This window comes from Centruroides vittatus, unplaced genomic scaffold (genome assembly GCF_030686945.1).
Source record: "Centruroides vittatus isolate TY-2023 unplaced genomic scaffold, ASM3068694v2 scaffold_769, whole genome shotgun sequence".
NCBI lineage: Eukaryota > Metazoa > Arthropoda > Arachnida > Scorpiones > Buthidae > Centruroides > Centruroides vittatus.
The window spans coordinates 1,979,287-1,997,951 of record NW_027122717.1 but is presented as its reverse complement, the minus strand read 5'-3'; the positions used below and the strand labels follow the sequence as shown (position 1 = coordinate 1,997,951).

Genomic DNA, 18,665 nt, shown 5'->3' with positions numbered 1-18,665 from the left:
TACCATACTTACGCATAAGGAAGATTATCTTCTGCCAAAACTAAGTACACAAATCCAACACATGTTACAAGATTCAGAATTACGATTAACAGACTAACTAACTGACGTTTTCCCTAAAATTAAAGTAAAATGCATAGTTAAAATTTAAAAAATATATATATATAAAAATTTATTTTATAAATAAAATTATAATTTGTTAAGTAATAAACTAATATAAAGCAAAATATAAATGATAAATTATAATTACAGCTGTATTCTGCTTAATGATAAGGTATATACAACAGAGGTCCAATAACATTATAATGAAGCCAATAAATTTGTAGCTACCTACACCTTTTCTGTTTATTAATTAATACATACAATATATACTCAACAATTGTGTTACAATTGTATTATATATAGTATGAGTTGTAGACTACTATAATAAAACATACTTCACTAGTTTAAAATTTATTTTGTATACTAGTACTTTCTATATATTAACAGGACTTATTATACTAGAAATTACGGATGCAGATGTTTAGTCTTACAGATCAAAAATAATCTTTATTTAGTTCACCTGTGAACTAAATAAAGATTAATAAGTCCTGTTAATATATAGAAAGTACTAGTATACAAAATAAATTTTAAATAGAGTTAAAAAGGACACAAAGGCATAATAATTATACTTCACTAGCACTGGAAACATGTAATATGTTCAGACCACTAAACCTCTTCAGCTTCTAGAAAAACTTGTAAAATGTAGCAATTCTCAAATGTTTTCAGAATCCACGTGAATCCAGCTTCATGTTTATAGCATTCATTTTAAATTGGAATTAGGGATTGCAATTGCTGGATCCCTCATCCAGCAATCCAGCTGGATCCAGCGCATTCTTCGGCCTGCTGGATCCAGCACTTGGTGCTGGATCCAGCGCTGCGGATCCGCAAATACTAAATTAACTTTCTAATTAATTGCGCAAAAGTCTACGTCGTCGCGTTGCCACTTTGCTAACTACTAGACTGCTACTAATTACTTACTCACTACTTTACTAACACTAATAATTAAATTACTTATAAATAAACTATACCTTAATCAATCCAACAAAATTTATTATAATAATAACGTATTCAATCACTTTTAACGATTTTCCTCAGTTACAAAAAAAATACAACATTAACTATAGAACATAAAATGTGTTTGGAATAAATGTAAAAAGAATAGTGCTTAATTACATTCCATTTTTAAACAAGATACATAGATGTACTGCCAAGTCTAATAATTTTCGTAATGTATACCGACGTAATCCCAGTTTTCAAACTTTTAAGAAACGATAAAAAGAAAGAGGATCGGAATTCGACAATGGGTATATATTCGGTGCCTTTACGTAACCAACGTTTCAATTCCAAGCTTGTTTATGTGGGTGCAACGATGTGCAGTTTAAAACAAAGGCTCAAGAGCACAAATATACAATCAGTAAGAACCTTAACAACACTGCGCTGCCATCATACGCAAGAGAGAAAGATGTTAACGTCCAATGGGATCGAGCGGCAATTATAAAAACGACGACGAATAGGCAAACAGTCAAACATCTTGAGAGATTGGAAATCTGCAAGGTGCACATGACAACTGGTTGTATAAACCATAGAGATGCGGACTTATTGTCTACCATGTGGAGATCCTTTTACATTAATTAATGTTATTAAAGGACAATGCTGGTTTCATTGGATCTTATATACAGGGTGTTTTTTTTTAAACTGATGGTACTCAGAGACATCTGTAGAGCAATCTAACAGCCGGACTGTCGCCAAATTTGGAAGAGTGACTAAGGACGACATGGGAAAGAGATTCCGCGGAGAAAATAGTAGAACCCAAATTTTCCGGTAGGGTGGATTTGGCGCTGTTGTGGCAAAACAGCTAAGAATCTGCATAAAATCCAGCTGCAATTAACAAACACACGAATGAATAATCAGATAGAGGTTTCAGTGTAATAACGAAAGTTTAATTAATCAGCAAATAACCTTCTCCCTTCTTTAATGTGATCACCGTCCTGCTGGACAACTCATTGCATCCTGAACACCGTGTTCTCTATGGCCGAACGTAACATGTTCGCAGGAATGTTCGTCACAGTTCGAGAAATGTTGTCCTTCAAAGTCATCAAGTTTGGGACACTACTAAGATAGACCTTGGACTTTAAGTAACCCCACAGGAAAAAGTAACATGGGGTTAGATCCGGGGAGCGAGGCGGCCCATGCAAGTGGAAAAAAGCGACCGATGACCCTTTCTTCAGTGAAGTGCTGGTAACTTTTTCGCTACAACAGTGCCAAATCCTCCTCTACTGGCGAATTTAGGTACTACTTTTTTCTTCGCAGAATCTCTTTTCCATGTCATCCTTAGTCACTCTCCCAAATTTGGCGACAGTCCGGCTGCTAGATTGCTCTACAGATGTTTCTGAGTACCGTCAGTTTAAAGAAAAACACCCTGTATATATTTTTTCCGCTATTTATTTTGTTTATTTATCTATATTTTGTCCGTTTGGGCGTTTTCCGTTAATTTTCATATTTATTCCGAACACATTTTATGTTCTATATTTAATGTTCTGTTTTTTTTTGTAACCGAGGAAGATCGTTAAAAACGATTGAAAACGTTATTATTTTATTAAATTTTGCTGGATTGATAAAGGTGTAGTTTATTTAACTTATTCTACTTCCAGTACATAGTTTTATATACCTATAAATAACTACAGACAAATATGTAGAGCCTATATATAAAAACTGTTAAGACTGATAGCCACTTAGCCACTGATTATCCGTCCTTACATTATTATAATATATTAATATAAATTAATCAGTAGAATTATCTTTGCTATTATTTAACTTAAAGATTACATTATAATTATAATCTAACTAAACATTTAAAGTTAATTATCTCTACTCAAATGTTAAACCGAACCTAAGTTAAGTTTACTACCTAAATGTGTAAGAAGTTTTACTGATTTATAGTGACCAGTCTAAATAATAAAAGCTTTTAAAGTATTTTTAAAAAATGTTTTATTTCATTAAAAAAACATAAATTGCAGGATAGATAGATAGACAGATAACACTTTATTGCACCAAAAATACATCCATCGCTGGATCCGCGCTGGATCCAGCTGGAATGATTTCAATCCAGCAAAAATCCAGCTGGATTCAAAACACTGCTGGATTGCAATCCCTAATTGGAATACATCAAATAAAATGCATATGTAGAATTCAATTTGAACAGGCCAGTATAAGACATGCACTGAGCCATACTATGTCACCCATGTTATAATGACATTTCGAACCATGCTTTTAATAGCTATATCTCAGTCCCTAGAGTTAATACTATTAAAGTTATAGCTGACTTTAAATATTTCAATGGACTCTAGGAGTCTAATGAGATGCCAATTCGTGGAGAATCTGATAAGCTGGGCTTCATTTAATTCAGCCTTTATATGATCTTCTGAGACAAACCTTGACAGGGTAGTAGTGATTTCCAAGTGTTTTATATCATAATGGTATTCATATATCCTCTGTTCTAATGACCTTTTGGTGGCACCAATATAGACAAGATCTCTCCAGAACCTCTTGTCTCTTAATGAAACCCTATACACTCCTGGAAGTTTCTGGAGGTTTGGGCAGATCTTTCCCCCATTTCTCAGTATCAAGAATATCATTGAGTTCCTCAAATAATTCTCAACCCTCTGCATCTTGCTATTCTTGATATATTGAGTTCAGGTTATAGTTGAAGTTGATCACTGTGTGTTCTGCAACTTTGATAACGTCAACTGCAAGTAACATTTATTTACAAAAGCATAGTGTACATATGGGTTCACCTGTCTTGGCTATTTTAACTGAATTAATCATGAGAACCATATAGTTCAAATTTTTTTTTATTACCTCTTACCATACATTATCCTCTTCTATATTTGAGGTATGTCAACAATGTACTACAAGGGAAGGTCCTGATGAAGTGTTACTACTCTTTATACAACCCATGTCAGCCATTTTCCAACTATTTCATTTACTAAAGAAAATGAGAACGAAGCAAAGATTTCTTTCTTGGATCTGTTTGTACATAGGTCCTCAAATGGGATTTTCTTTTTGGTGTTTCATAAAATTTGCTGAACCATATATCATCCCTTTCATGGCTTTCCAATCCCCCTCCCAGGTACAAAAATTTGGCATTAGAGTATTCAAATGCAGAGCTTTCTTATATCCTTCCACCCAACCACTTGTAGAGGAGAAACTTTCATTTGTTAAATTGGCTGTTATAGTACTGGATATTGTTTTGCCAAATTTAACCATCTAGTCAACTGAGTCAAGGATATGTTATTTCCAAAATTCTACTTTGTATCGTAAAATGGAATTGGCTTTTTGTAACACCAGCCATTCTTACCTGGGTCCATCTTCCTTACATATTTGCCAAGTTTTCAAAAAGTTTAGTTATATCCTGCCACTAGTGCCTCAGCCCACATTACATAGTATCCTTTGCAACGATGGAGATGAGGTTACACTCTTTTGAAAAATCTGGAATATATGCTATACCCTTACAAAATCTGCCAACTGGATCAAAACTATTATATAGTGGCACAACTACTAGAATGCTCAACCTCCATCTCACAGATCATCATAAAGATGTACAACAGAACTTGCTAAAAAAGTGAGAGAGAGTAACTTTGATCTGCTTTGGCCATGAACTTTGCTTCTAAAACACTGTGTGAACCAAAGAACATGGTTCATATGGAAATCCTTTTTCATTACATTAATGTTGCCATGCAACTCTTCTACACTCAATATACCATAGTGGTGGACAGCATTGTTTAACCTTCTAAAATCATAGATTACATGGTTTATGACAGAACATCTCACATCATCAATGGTGCTGCAGTATATTTATTGTTTAATTTATTATTACTTATTTTTGTATTTTAATATTTTATTATTACTTTTATTAATATTATTTCTTTGTATATCATTGTTATTTTTAATATTGTATAATTTTGTAGTTTTATATATATATTATGTAAGTTCCATGCTCATGCACAATAAACAATTTGAAAATGTTCTGTTTATACAATTCACACATTCTGTTCTCTACAAACAATGCTGCCTGAAGAGGACAGTTATAGTTTCAAAATATTAAAGCTTATAGCATTACTTTTTATGAACTTCATACAGGAAACATTGGAGACTACAGGAACGAATTTCATTAATATTAGTTACAAGGAAATGCATTTCAAGTGTCATTTTCTTGTAACTAATATCAATAAAGTCTACATTCATTCCTGTAGTCTCCAATGTTTCCCATATGATAGTCTGTAAAAAGTGATACTATAAGCTTTGAATTTTTTTAAACTAAAATTAAAACGGAACAAGAAACTAGAACTATTGACTATTGATATACTATTGACAGTACTGTATTTGCAAAATAAATATTATTCCATAATACTGATAATTGGCATTTATATCATTTGGTAACTGTGTCAGCTGAAGATAATCATCATAAATCATTTAAGATTGATATTACATCTGAAGAATGGAACTGAATAGAACATTCCAAAATTAAAATTCTTGACCAAATAGCAGTTGTAACCTGAGGCAGGCCTCATACAAAGCCAAAAACATTCATGATAATAAACATTCTGTGCTGGAAATATGTGAAAGATATAGTTTTAGTAAACCTCTTAAAAAATTTTCAGTCTTTGTTAATGTTTATTTTACTTAATTATTGCTTACTGTAATTACATATTTTAAATGTCATCATGATATTTTTCATAACTTTGATGATAAATACCAGAAGGAATGTATAAAAGAGATAAACATCATTAATTTTATGCAACTGAGTTATCATTTTGTTATCTATGTTAAATTCATAAATTTCTATTATTAACCCAAATAAGTATTTTCTTTAACCTGAGTCAACGAGCCATCACTGGATTATACTGTGAAATATTTATAGTTGTGAAAGATATATAAAACTTTGGTCAAATTTATTTTAAATGTATGTACATGTGAAGTCTGAAGACAAGAGATCACCACCCCTCTTTATAATATTCTTAATAATAACTAATCAGACAAAAAAGCTGGCAAGGGTTCTTTTATGACTTTCCCAGTGTACTAACAGGAGGTTAAGGGAACCAGAAAGGAAGTCCCATAATTTACAATTATACTACAATATGAAATTTAATACAATATATAATAACGAAATTTTAAAAAAGAGAATTTTGTCAACTTATGAGAAATTTTGCTTCTTTACAATAAAAAAAAAATATATTTAAGTTTCAATAATTGTGTGGGGCACCATCTCTTATGATATTTTAATAAAAAATAATTTTTATGTTATCAATTAAAACCAATAGCTTTATTTTGGAGGTAGGGAAAGTTTATAAAAAAAATTGTAAATGCCAATAATGAATAAAATTTTCATTAAAAGTCTGACACCACTCCAGATATGACACATGATTCTTCTCTCTCCCCTTGATCTATAATCTCCAAAATTTACTAGCATTAATGCCCCATATATATAGAAATAATCCTGCCATGTTTCAAATTTTTAGTTCATCCAGTCCCAAAATACAATGCAAAATATGTGCACATGCACACACAATTTTGTAAGGGAATTTTTTCAAACACTTTTGAGCTCATGAAGTTCAAAATAATGCCAATACAAAAAAATTTGAAATCAAAATTTGATTGATCACCATAGTTTTCCTATGATATTCTATAACAGCCAGAAAAGGAACAGTTAATTAGTTAAAACAGTTGTCTCCATAACACTGGAGATATTTGCATAAAATATGCAAAACATTTTTAATATAAAAACGTTTTGCATATTTAATTATAAAAATTATAAATCACACAATACTACTGTATTACATATATCAAAAATTACAATATTTGGTCTAATTTACTTCTTTTAAATATTTCAAGAAATTGCTTTATAGATTTATAAAGCTATTTTAACCAAATTATATGAATTGTAGTAAGGAATAAATTGCAAAATATGTTTTTTTCACTAAATAAAATATAGATATCCTTTCCTTAGAATTCTTATTATCCATTTTCATATCAAGGAGAGATTAGAAAAAACTTAAGAAATACTTCTAATTTTACTTATAAACTTAAATCAATGTTTTAATTTTTGAAAATTAAAAAATTTTTACAAATTTAAGTATGAAAAAAATATAACTTAACAAGAAAACCTGATTCTTTACTATCATTTACCATATTTGGTTTTTGACATCTTGACATTAAATAGTCATTAAAAAAAGAAATTTTTTGTAATGAAAAAAGTTATATACACTTTACATATATATTCTTATTTATTTATATACACTTTACATATATAGAATATACAGTCAAACCTGTTTTTATGCGGGGGATAGGGACCGCATTAAAAAAGACGCATTAAAAAAAATAGCACGAAACTTCACGAATGGCTGTAAAAAATAGTTTTCGCAACACAATTAAAAATATTTTTTTTATGCGGTCAACAGGGACCGCATAAAAAAAGTCTCACATAGAAAATAACTCAAAACCGTACGAAATAGAATTTATTGACAACAGATGTCAGCACTTGACTGCATCGTCTGGTCTATCGTCTGTTTTACATATTTTTGTCCAGGTGGTGTTTTGTTGACTTAAAAAGTAAATTATTTCATTTTTCGCATATTCATGCAATAATATTACTATAATAAGTGCATTTATGCTATAATAAGTTTATTTAGCTATACAGTCAAACCTGTTTTTATGCGCTCTTTTTATGTGCGATTTTTATTTGTGCGATTTTTTTAATGCGAATTTTTAATTTGTGCGGTATAGTTGGCGACTAGTCTCGTGCGATTCGTCATGTCTCACGTTGACTTATTATAGCTAATAAACTTATTATAGCATAAATGCACTATATAGTAATATTATTGCATGAATATGCGAAAAATGAAATAATTTACTTTTTAAGTCAACAAAACACCACCTGGACAAAATATGTAAACAGACGATAGACAGACGATGCAGTCAAGTGCTGACATCTGTTGTCAATAAATTCTATTCGTACGGTTTTGAGTTATTTCTATGTAGACTTTTTTTATGCGGTCCCTGTTGACCGCATAAAAAAATTATTTTTTAATTGTGTTGCGAAAACTATTATTTACAGCCATTCGTGAAGTTTCGTGAGATTTTTTTTAATGCGTTTTTTTTAATGCGGTCCCTATCCCCCGCATAAAAACAGGTTTGACTGTAATAAGTCAACGTGAGACATGACGAATCGCACGAGACTAGTCGCCAACTATACCGCACAAATAAAAAAAAATCGCACAAAAAAAAACCGCATAAATTAAAAATTTGCATTAAAAAAATCGCACAAATAAAAATCGCACATAAAAAGAGCGCATAAAAACAGGTTTGACTGTATATGTAAAGTGTATATTAGAATATACACTTTACATATATATTCTATATAAATGCAATAAAGTTCAATATATACTTCTCATACAAATGAACTTCACAATAATTAGCATAACAGACTATAAAACATGAAAATTACTAAATTCTGACATTTTTTTAATCTAAATTATTTATTACTATACTGTAAACAGATATCTTAGTAGTAAATACTCGTACTTGAATTTACCTAGCTACAAAAAAGGAAATTTAGTAATGATAGGAAAAAAAGCTTTATTAACTAATTAGTATAAGACCAGTTATTTTTGTATAAGATCAGTTATTAATATAGAAAAATAACTGGTCTCATACTAATTAGTTGTCTTGTATTAATAGTCACCATTACAATTTAAGCACTTGTCATAGTACAACATTAGTTTTTGGATTCTTTCATCATAGACTTCCACTGCCAATTCTTTCATCCAGTTAATGACAGCTTCTTTTACCTCATCATCCCTTCCAAAATGTTTGCTACCCAAAAACTCTTTCAGCTTGGGAAAGAGGTAAAAGTCATTGTGGTTCAGGTTGAGACTGTATAATGGATGGTCAAAAACGTTTCAGCCAAATTTCTCCTTGAGTTACTGCAGAAGAGTGCAGTCATGCATTATTGTGTATAAGAACCACACTGACAGTAGGCTGCATAGTTTGTTGAGTCACACATCGAAGCCGTTCCAATGTTTCACATATACACTTGTGCATTTATTGTTGCCAGTTTTGGCATAAATTCTGCAAACAAAAGGCTTTTTATATCCCAAAAGATGGTTGCATTATTTTTTTTGCCTTCAATGTATGTTTCCTTCAATTTTGTTGGTTTTGAAGAGATCCTGAATGATATCACTCCACTGGAGCTTTGTTTCAGGGATTTTGTGGGAGATCCATGTCTTATCTGTAACAATCTCGTCCAGAAATTTGTCCTCGTCAAGCATAGCTATCAAGAAATGTCAAGGTCTCTCCCATTCGATTTTTTGGTGTTCATTTGAAAGTTGTCAAAAGACCACCTGGCACAAATTCTTTCATACTTAAGGTAATGTGTAACAATTTTGTGAAAGAGAGATTTTGAAATTTGAGGAAATGAACAATGCAGTTCAGCTAGAGTGAAGTGTCTGTCCTTATAAATTTCATTGTTAATATTTTGTTTTAGTTCTTCAGTTGCAAGAGATGGTCACGCAGAACAGTTCATTGTAAACTGCTGATCTTCCTTTATTATAAAACACTATTTTTTCACACTTGCTTTATTCATAATGTGATCACCATACACTTCTATTATTGTTTATAAATTTCTATAAGACATACTTTCTTTGCATTTAGAAAACAAACAACTCACTTCACACTTGGCAGGATTTTTGATTTTTGTACACATTTTAACCCTTCACAAAACAGTAAAATAAGCCTGCCATTATCAAAACTCTACATAGGCTTAGCTAATACATCAGAGAAGAAATTGACTTTAAATTGACAATGGTCATTCACCATGCACAAATGTTCTTTACTTTCTAGACACTCATCATACAAAATGTTTATAGTGCCAATGAATTAAGACATTTATAAACAAAAATTATGAACTTTTTCAAGAATTTGAACAAATTTTTATGTATATAAATAATTCCAATTAGAATTTATTATCTTAAATATAATTTTTTAATTGTTGGTATAAATGTAGTATTTCATAGTCATTGTTTACCTAATTTCTCTCTTCAATATGATGCATCTGTTTATACAAATCTGTTTGTTGATATCACATCTGTTTGTACAAAGAGAATATCTTTAAATCACAGTAACCTTGAATGTACACAGATGTTTTAATTGGGAATTTTATTTTAAGGAATAAAAACATCTAGTAGCATGATTGATAAAATTTTAGTTTTATCAATAATTCTTAAAATATGTTATTAAATCACTTAGCTAGATAATGTTAATAAAAAAATTCATTTTTATCTTAATGATAAAAATTTTGGCTTGTTGTTTTTATGTAATAAAATCTATTTAATACTACAGAATACTACGTGTAAAAATTTTTTATTGAAATAAATTCGGTAAACAAATATTGAAGATCCTTGTGAAACTACTCTAGACATTTTTTTATTAAGACATTTTTATTTATTTTGTTATTTTAAATATTCATTAACTGCCTTTTCAGAGTTTATTATTCAAAATGCTTTCAGTTTCCCATAAAATATCTTCACACACATCAGCAAATAAAGTGTGCAACAGTCAGAGATTACACCTGTGTAGTTAAATTTTGTTTGTTATGTACTGTAATATTTACTGTTACATTAGTATCTCTGAAGACAGGTTATGGGGACTAAAAATGCTTGGGAAAACATTTAATATTTGCTTTAATAATGGTTAGTTTTGTGTTAAGGAAGTTATATTTTGATTGTTAATTTTTCATTTACATTTTCATTAATGGAATGTACTGTATTTACTTGAATATAAGACAGCTTAATTATTACATGCAATCATCCTCAGTACTGTTAACAGCATCCAAAATACAACATTTCTTGAAAGAATGCTGTAGAATTTTTCCTGTGATTTTCATCAAAGTACTTACAGCATTACTATATTAGCATAAATACACTAACAAGATTAAGCTAGGTTGACCTCAAACATTTGCTATTATGCATATTGTTCTACTAAAATCATCAAAATGATACAATGGAATTAGTGACTAAGAGACTTGGCACTAGAGGTTACTAATTACAATATATTAAATTGAATCTAAAATGCAGCCTATTTTCAGAGATAGTAAAACTTAAAATTAAAAAAATCCAGCAACAAGTTGTATAACTTTCCTGGTAACATTTAAAACTGTGGCACCATCTGTTATGATATTTTATTTTTAAATCTTTTTATATTTTTTAATTATTATAAAATAATTTATAAAAAACTGTAAATACTAATAATGAGTAAAATCATCAAACCCTACTCAAGATATGACACATGACCCCTCTATCACCCCACTCTATGATCTTAATCATCAAAATTTAAATTAATAACATCAATCCCTGATACACAAACCTTCCTGCAAAAGTTCAAAACTTTTCAACAAAAAGGAGAGGCATTATTAAGCTTCAAAGAAGGCGAATAAAATTGTTGCTCCCCCATAAACAAACATTCATACACACATACAGGGGGAAAAAACTCTAAATTTTTTTGGCTGATTGTTATATATAACAGAGGGAAAGTATGGTAAAGCCAGAAAAGTAAAAATAATTTTAAAAAAATGCATCCTAACTTCAAATAAATATGATATATAAAAATTCTTCTAAGTATTATATTTTTATGTTTAATTATTTATATTATGAAGAAAAAAATATATTTTTACTTTCGTTAATAGCAGCTTATTAATTAGCAAATGAATTGTTGGAGCAGTTTTACTTTCCTGGCTGTTATGTATACATAACAAGGGAAAGTATTGAAATTGTGTCAAATTTGATCCTCCAAGTTTTTTACAAATTTGAAGTTTTGAGACCTTTTGAATAAAAAAAGAAATGGCAAAAAAAATTCCATAAGTGTGTGAGTGTGTGTCTATTTCACTTAATATCTCAGAATGGGATAAAGATTAAAATATGAAATTTGGCAGGGTGGCTTGCATATAAGGAGCATTTATGCTATTCAATTTTGGGGGTAAAAGATCAAGAGGGTAGGGAGATAGAAGGGATCATGTATCTCAAGAGGGATAGGACTTCATGAAGATTTTATTTGTTATTACTGTATTTTTGTGGAATAACTGGCATGCTGGTCTATCTGGGAAGACCATGAAATCAGATATTTCCATATGGTAATAACTGGCATGCCCGTTTAAGTGAAGCTATACATCCCTCTCTAGAGGGAACATTAAAAAAAAAAACAAGTTACATCAAGTAAAAATGAACAAGTTTTTATTCTAAAACTGTGAAACTGTCAGTATTACATCAAAAACTAAAATTATATGTTTAATTTCTTCTTTTTGTCTTCTAAACAGTGACAACATAAAATACTAGTGGAATTAAAAGTGCTTTTTTAATGTGTATTTTATTGCTATTAGATTCAAAAATAAACATATTAAATTTAAGAAACTCACTGTAAATTATCACAGCTTACATAGGCTTTGTAAGAAATTTGAGAGGAAGATGTTATTTTTAAGGTCAGGGTAGATGGATGGTATAGCCCACACTAACTAACTACTACCACTGTCAATAAGTCATTATTTTATTATCTTGTAAATGAAAAATTTCCTTCTGATTTTAAGTAAGTCAAATTACAATGTTATTATTTTGTTGTACTCAGAAAAATGTTTTCTTTAACATTTAATTAACAACTAGTTTTGTTAGATCTGATTAATTTTATAATTTAGTTGCAGTTTAACCAGCATGTCATAACCTCGGGGTTTCCAGCATGCTGGTCTCCCATTTGTATGTGGCATGCCGGTCATACTGCAAAAATACAGTAATATTTACACTTTTTCATAAAACTCATCCCTACCCTCAAAATTAAGCTTTTTGCCACTTTGTAGTAATTAAAAATATAAAATGTTTTTATAACAAAATCTGATAACAGATGGCACCATACACAATTTTATTTATTTTGCTTAATAATATAAAAGTATTTTTAATAAAATCTCATAATAGCCAGGAAAGTTACATAACTCTCATTGCTGGATATTTTATATATTAAAATAGAATTAACATTATTGAAGTGTGTGAGTGAAAAATGGATTCTGTTGTATTTGTAGTCTTAGGGATCAGTCTAAGAAGCATAAATCATGTCTTTTAAATTCAATTATACCAACAATATTACATATCAGTATATAATAAATTAAATAATTTTTTAAATGTACAATATAGATAACATTATGTCCATAACAACACAAACATTTGTAAGAGTTCTATAATGAATTTATTGCATACTTAGCTTCTTATCTAAGATTAATTTCATTTTATTGATTTGTATATATAAACATTCTTTTTAATCACAGCTTTAAATTATAATATTCTACTAAGTTTCAGTAATAAAATTTATAACAATGAGGAAATAAACATAAAACAAAAATTACTAAACTATAAAATTTCTTGAAAAATTAAATTTCTTACCTGTTTAGAAACCTCTCTCTTAATCACTGAATTTGCATGACAAAAAGTTGCAAATAAACCAATAACAACCAGAATACCTTTAAAAATTCTTATATATAAAAATCTTAGCCAATCATAAAATGTTCATTCTTATAATTAAGTTAAATTCTTACCTATTCTATGATCAAAAATTAATTTCAATAATAAAATTAAAATAAAAGGTACATATTTCTCTGCCATCAACAGTAATGCTCTCATTTCTGGATTGTTACGAAGTGCATCAGCTGGATCATTATTTCTATTCTGTTCTCTGTTTTCTGTAGAATTATTTACTGTAATGTCTTCATTATTGTTGTTATTGTTATTAGATGCTCTTTGAGAGTTATTTCTTAATCTTTCAGATCCCATTTCAATCACAAAGTCATCATTCAAAATCTGTTCTTGATGATTAGATACATGGAGGGGAGGAGGTACATCTGGGTTAATTCTATTAGAACTTGAAAAGAACATTGGTCTCTGTTCTCGGAGCCATGAAGTAAAGTGGCGAGCATTCACCGATCCGAAAGATGATGATCCTTCAACTAATGGACTAAATCCTCTTATAACGTGCTGTATATCTTGATGAATTCGTTGGTTACTTGCTAAATGTTGTAAGCTAGAAGTATGCAATCCATGTCTTAATGACCATGGAATATTAAGCCAAGGTTGACTAGAATTTCTTTCTTGACTGTTATTACTTTCGGCCATATCTATAAAACACAGAAAATTATTTCAATTATATACAAATAAGTTGAGTTTAAAATTCAATTTAAAATATAGAATTATTTTACAATATAAAAATTTATGACGTTCTTAACATAAAACAATACTTGTAACATCAGGTTATTTCTTATTGGTTCAGGTAACTCATTTATTATAAACAGATTCAAATACAATTGTGAGAAACTGGAGGTGTAGCATGGAATTCTAAACCCTCTTTTTTTCAGCATCAGATTGGAGGGATCCACTCATGGTATCACTGGATGGCATTCTCTGATTTTTTTTCTTCTTATGAGTTAAGTAAATAAGACATCCACAATACCAGAGAAAGATCAACCATTGGTAGAAATTCAACAAATTTAATAAAAACTAAAAGATTACAGACAAAACTAATCATGAGGAATACAGTTTCCTCAATCTAGTACAATATCACTAGTAAGCATCATTCCTACCATAAACTATTTCCAACCAAGAGAGAGAACATACATAGACCAATCAATTATCATATCTCGTTGTTGATGGCTAATTCGGATGAAATACTTTCGTGGAGGACAGGAGGAAGGACGTTCAAAAAGCCTCGGACCCAAATTCACAAAATTATCAGTGATGCTACGGACTTTCAGTCACCCCCAAAGATCGGATGTGCTTGTGTTATATCGGTATCTAGTGTGGGAATCTGATCAGGTAACCATTTGTTTGGTAGCGATGACACATCAAAGGTGTCATTGCTGAATGATGAAAGTTAAACAAAATCGCCTAGCATGTAATAGCATTCAATTGTTAAGTGTGAGAAAATTGACAGTTAACCAAGACCAAGGGGGGGAATCCAAAACAATCAGAAGAAATAAGACCATGTTTAACTTATTATTGTTATAATATATTTGCAATTTTTTTTGTAGGTCAATGCGAGGAGGAGGACTTTGTCACTTTGATGACCCTAGAGAGATGAATTCTTTAGTTATGTTTTGATAGTTAAGTTAACATCCAATATTCCCTGTAATTTTACTCTGTGGGAACCGAATGGGGAAAGTTGAGTTTCTAAAGTGCATTTTCAAAAAAAATTAAAAAAAAGAACAGTCCCTGGATTCACACACAATTATATAGAAAATCCACTATTTCAAAATGAATGATAGTAAAGTAATCAAGCTAACACAATTAAAATTAATTAATTAAACTGAACAAACTTTAATTGTTCAGTTCGACTGCTCTAAACCGGGAGTGGCCAACCCCGCACCTGCAAGCGATTTATTATGAGCCCACAACACGATTCCCGATAAATTAAAATAATTTTTTTATTTTATTTCCAATCAATTTCATGATCCAGCTTTTAAGCAGAATTTTCTTGAAATTACTTATTATTTATTAATTGAAATTTTCAAGTAATTATTTATTGAGATATTAAATAACTCTATACGGATGAAAATTTGAATGATAGTTTAAGAGTAGCAGTATCAAATTACTCTCCTGACTTTAAAAAATTATGTCAGGAAATACAGTCTCAACCTTCTCATTAATTTTTCATGTATTATGTAATAAATGTCATTCAATAAAATTGTTATTACACATTATTATTATTATTTTAACCTATAAAATAAAATCAAAAAGAATCAAAATTAAAAATGACAAAAATTAAATGAAAAAAATTTAAGAAAGTATAATTAAGAATTTAAAAAAATTAAAAATAACTTTAACAATAAACATATATGATGTTTTTGGTTCTAGACGAAATAAACACAGATTTAACAAGTAAAACAAATTTATTTGGAGCTCTAGTACAGAGTGTCAGCAGTACCATACATGTGGTCAGAATGGCTGACCAAAAGACATAGGGAAAAATCTAGGGGTACGATAAGATGTTGCCAGGTTGGCCACAATGTCATTACATATTGTTGCACTCACAACGTTCATAAAAATTTTTAATTGTGCCCTTGCTTCCAAAAAGGTTGGCCACCGCTGCTCTAAACCAATGATTCCCAAACTTATTATGCCCACAGACTCCTTCTCATAGCAAAAACCTCACCATAAACCCCCAAGTGAAACAACTCTACACAACTACATAATAGCAAAATTACAAATTTAACTTTGATGTCTTGAATGGTGATAAAAAAATAAAATATAAATAAAACATTTTGATATTTAAAGTAATATTTATTGAAATTACTAGCTAAAGCTTGCCCATTTTTGAAAAGTGGGTATAATAGTGAAAACAGAAAAAAATGATTAATTTATTTCTAATTGGGTTATAAATTATATTACAAAAACATAAAATTAATAAGTTCTTTATTTTATCTATTGAATTTTCATAGAAAAACATGTTTTTGATCAAAATTTAAAAAATATAAATAATTTATTTGTCATTAAATAGTTTTTATAATTATAAATAACAACCAATAAAAATATTATAGAAATTGAATAGATGAAATATTTCATCTATTCAATTTCAATAATATTTTTATATTATAAATGTTATTTTTAATTTTAACTATATTAAATTTTAATGTAGAACAAAGTACTTTTTAATTTAAATATATAGTTCATTTTATACAATTTTATTATTTATTTTATAATCATCTATAGTTTTTAATATATGAATCATTTTTATAATTCTATGATTGGAATAAATAATTAATATTACCATTAGAAATAAATTTAAACAAATCAATTTAAAAAACACAATTCATATATATATATATTCAAATATAAGCCTTCGATGTTTTATATATTATATATATATATATATAAAACAAAAATTATTAAAAATACATTACTTTCCAATATTATTGATGAGATGGATGAACCTGATGGGATGGTATGTCCTGACATAAAATGTTTGTTTACATCAGGACATAAAAATGACCACCAATTTATTTATCACTATTTATTTTTAACTTTTATAATAATGAAAATGGGTCACAGTCATTTTACTTTTATGAAACCACTGAAGTCCCTTTTGTGGACTTCAGTGGTTCCAAAGACCCCAAGGAGTCTGTAGTAACCACTTTGGGAAACATTGCTCTAAATCAATGATGAGCAACCTTTTATGAATGGGTGATCAGCTTCAAACAACACTGGAAAAATCAACTGCTCCAGAACTGTTGAGTCTGCTGAATATAACTAGTGTCTTTTATATACAGTAGAAGTTTGTTAATCCAGCACGTTTGGAACCATAGTAGTGCCAAATTATCAAAAATGTAAGCTTCCAAATGCTATTAGCTTGTTTGTACTGTACATGGTTTTTAATCAGTCTTGCAACGATACAGTGCATTGAATATATTGTGCTAACACTGATAGAAAAACTCTGCATAAACATTAAACACGCTATTGCACAAAATCAATATTCACAATGATTCATGTGCATATACTGTAACTGCTACATATCTATTGTTTAAATACGATTCACAAAAGCTATGCAAGTACAAAGTATGACAAACCTGTTTTTAGGTACACTGTCTTTGCATTGATCGCTGGAAAAAAAAAATTATCAGTCTTAGGGAGTGACTATGCAGACACAAATCTAATAGCAAGCAATATATAATGGTTCCCACTAAAGGAAAACCAAGCACAAGTGAGAAGTAGAAATCTTGCAAATATCTGACAGAGTTTGATATTTATCACATCTCACCTTTTCTCGCTGAATAATGTGCCTTGGCACAAGTATATGATTGCTTCTTATATCTTTCATCTATTGTATATATAAAAAGATTTTTGTTCTTTTCAAACTATAGATATACATAAAGTCATAAATTCATTGTTTGTTTCATGTCTGTTTCATTAACAAAGTTCTTTATCCTTTCACTGTTTCCAGATAAAGAACACCATATTTTTTTTCTTTTTGTGTGTTCATTATGAAGTACTCCCAATAACAAAAGTTTTTCTTTGCTAATAACCAATTTGATTTTTACTTACATACAGTGGAATAATTCATGTTTCTCTGTGACAAGTTCAATGTGAACATGTGATGTCATCTCCATGCCACTTTCTCCTGTTTGTTAGAGTCAGTGGAGTCATGCTATACTTAATAAGAGTGAGAAATGTCATCACCTCTTCTTGCCACATATTCTCACTTGCTCACACACTGCTTGGCAAATTCACTCACTTGCATCTGCATAGTCACACCCTTACATGTGAGATATGAAAGGGTTTTCGTTAGCTAAGGCAAATACCCAACAAATTAAGCATGCAGTAGATGACAGAAAATTTATGTGGATATAACTATATATAGGTTCAAATAAAGGATGTCAGCTCTAGGATGATTTCTCCAGCCAACCTTAGACCCGATTGTCAGTGGAACAATTAAAATATAGATAAAAAGGACCACAACACAGAATTGTGATAACACTAATCTGATACAATATGCAAGAATAATTTTTCTAAAACTAACTCTTAACACTAAACTTAAACTAATAAAAGAAAATT

General features: G+C 29.7%; 1 protein-coding gene across 1 annotated transcript in view; it reads right to left on the bottom strand.

The window, feature by feature from the left end:
- LOC136989881 (RING finger and transmembrane domain-containing protein 2) overlaps nucleotides 1-18,665 on the bottom strand; it is a 46,459-nt gene that overhangs the window by 15,610 nt on the left and 12,184 nt on the right. The window contains exons 2-4 of the mRNA XM_067288173.1: nucleotides 13,664-14,239; nucleotides 13,512-13,588; nucleotides 13-113 (exon numbers count right to left, since the gene is read on the bottom strand). Coding sequence (XP_067144274.1) covers nucleotides 13-113; nucleotides 13,512-13,588; nucleotides 13,664-14,237 — 752 coding nt within the window. The 5' untranslated portion in view covers nucleotides 14,238-14,239. The remainder of the gene's footprint in view (nucleotides 1-12; nucleotides 114-13,511; nucleotides 13,589-13,663; nucleotides 14,240-18,665) is intronic.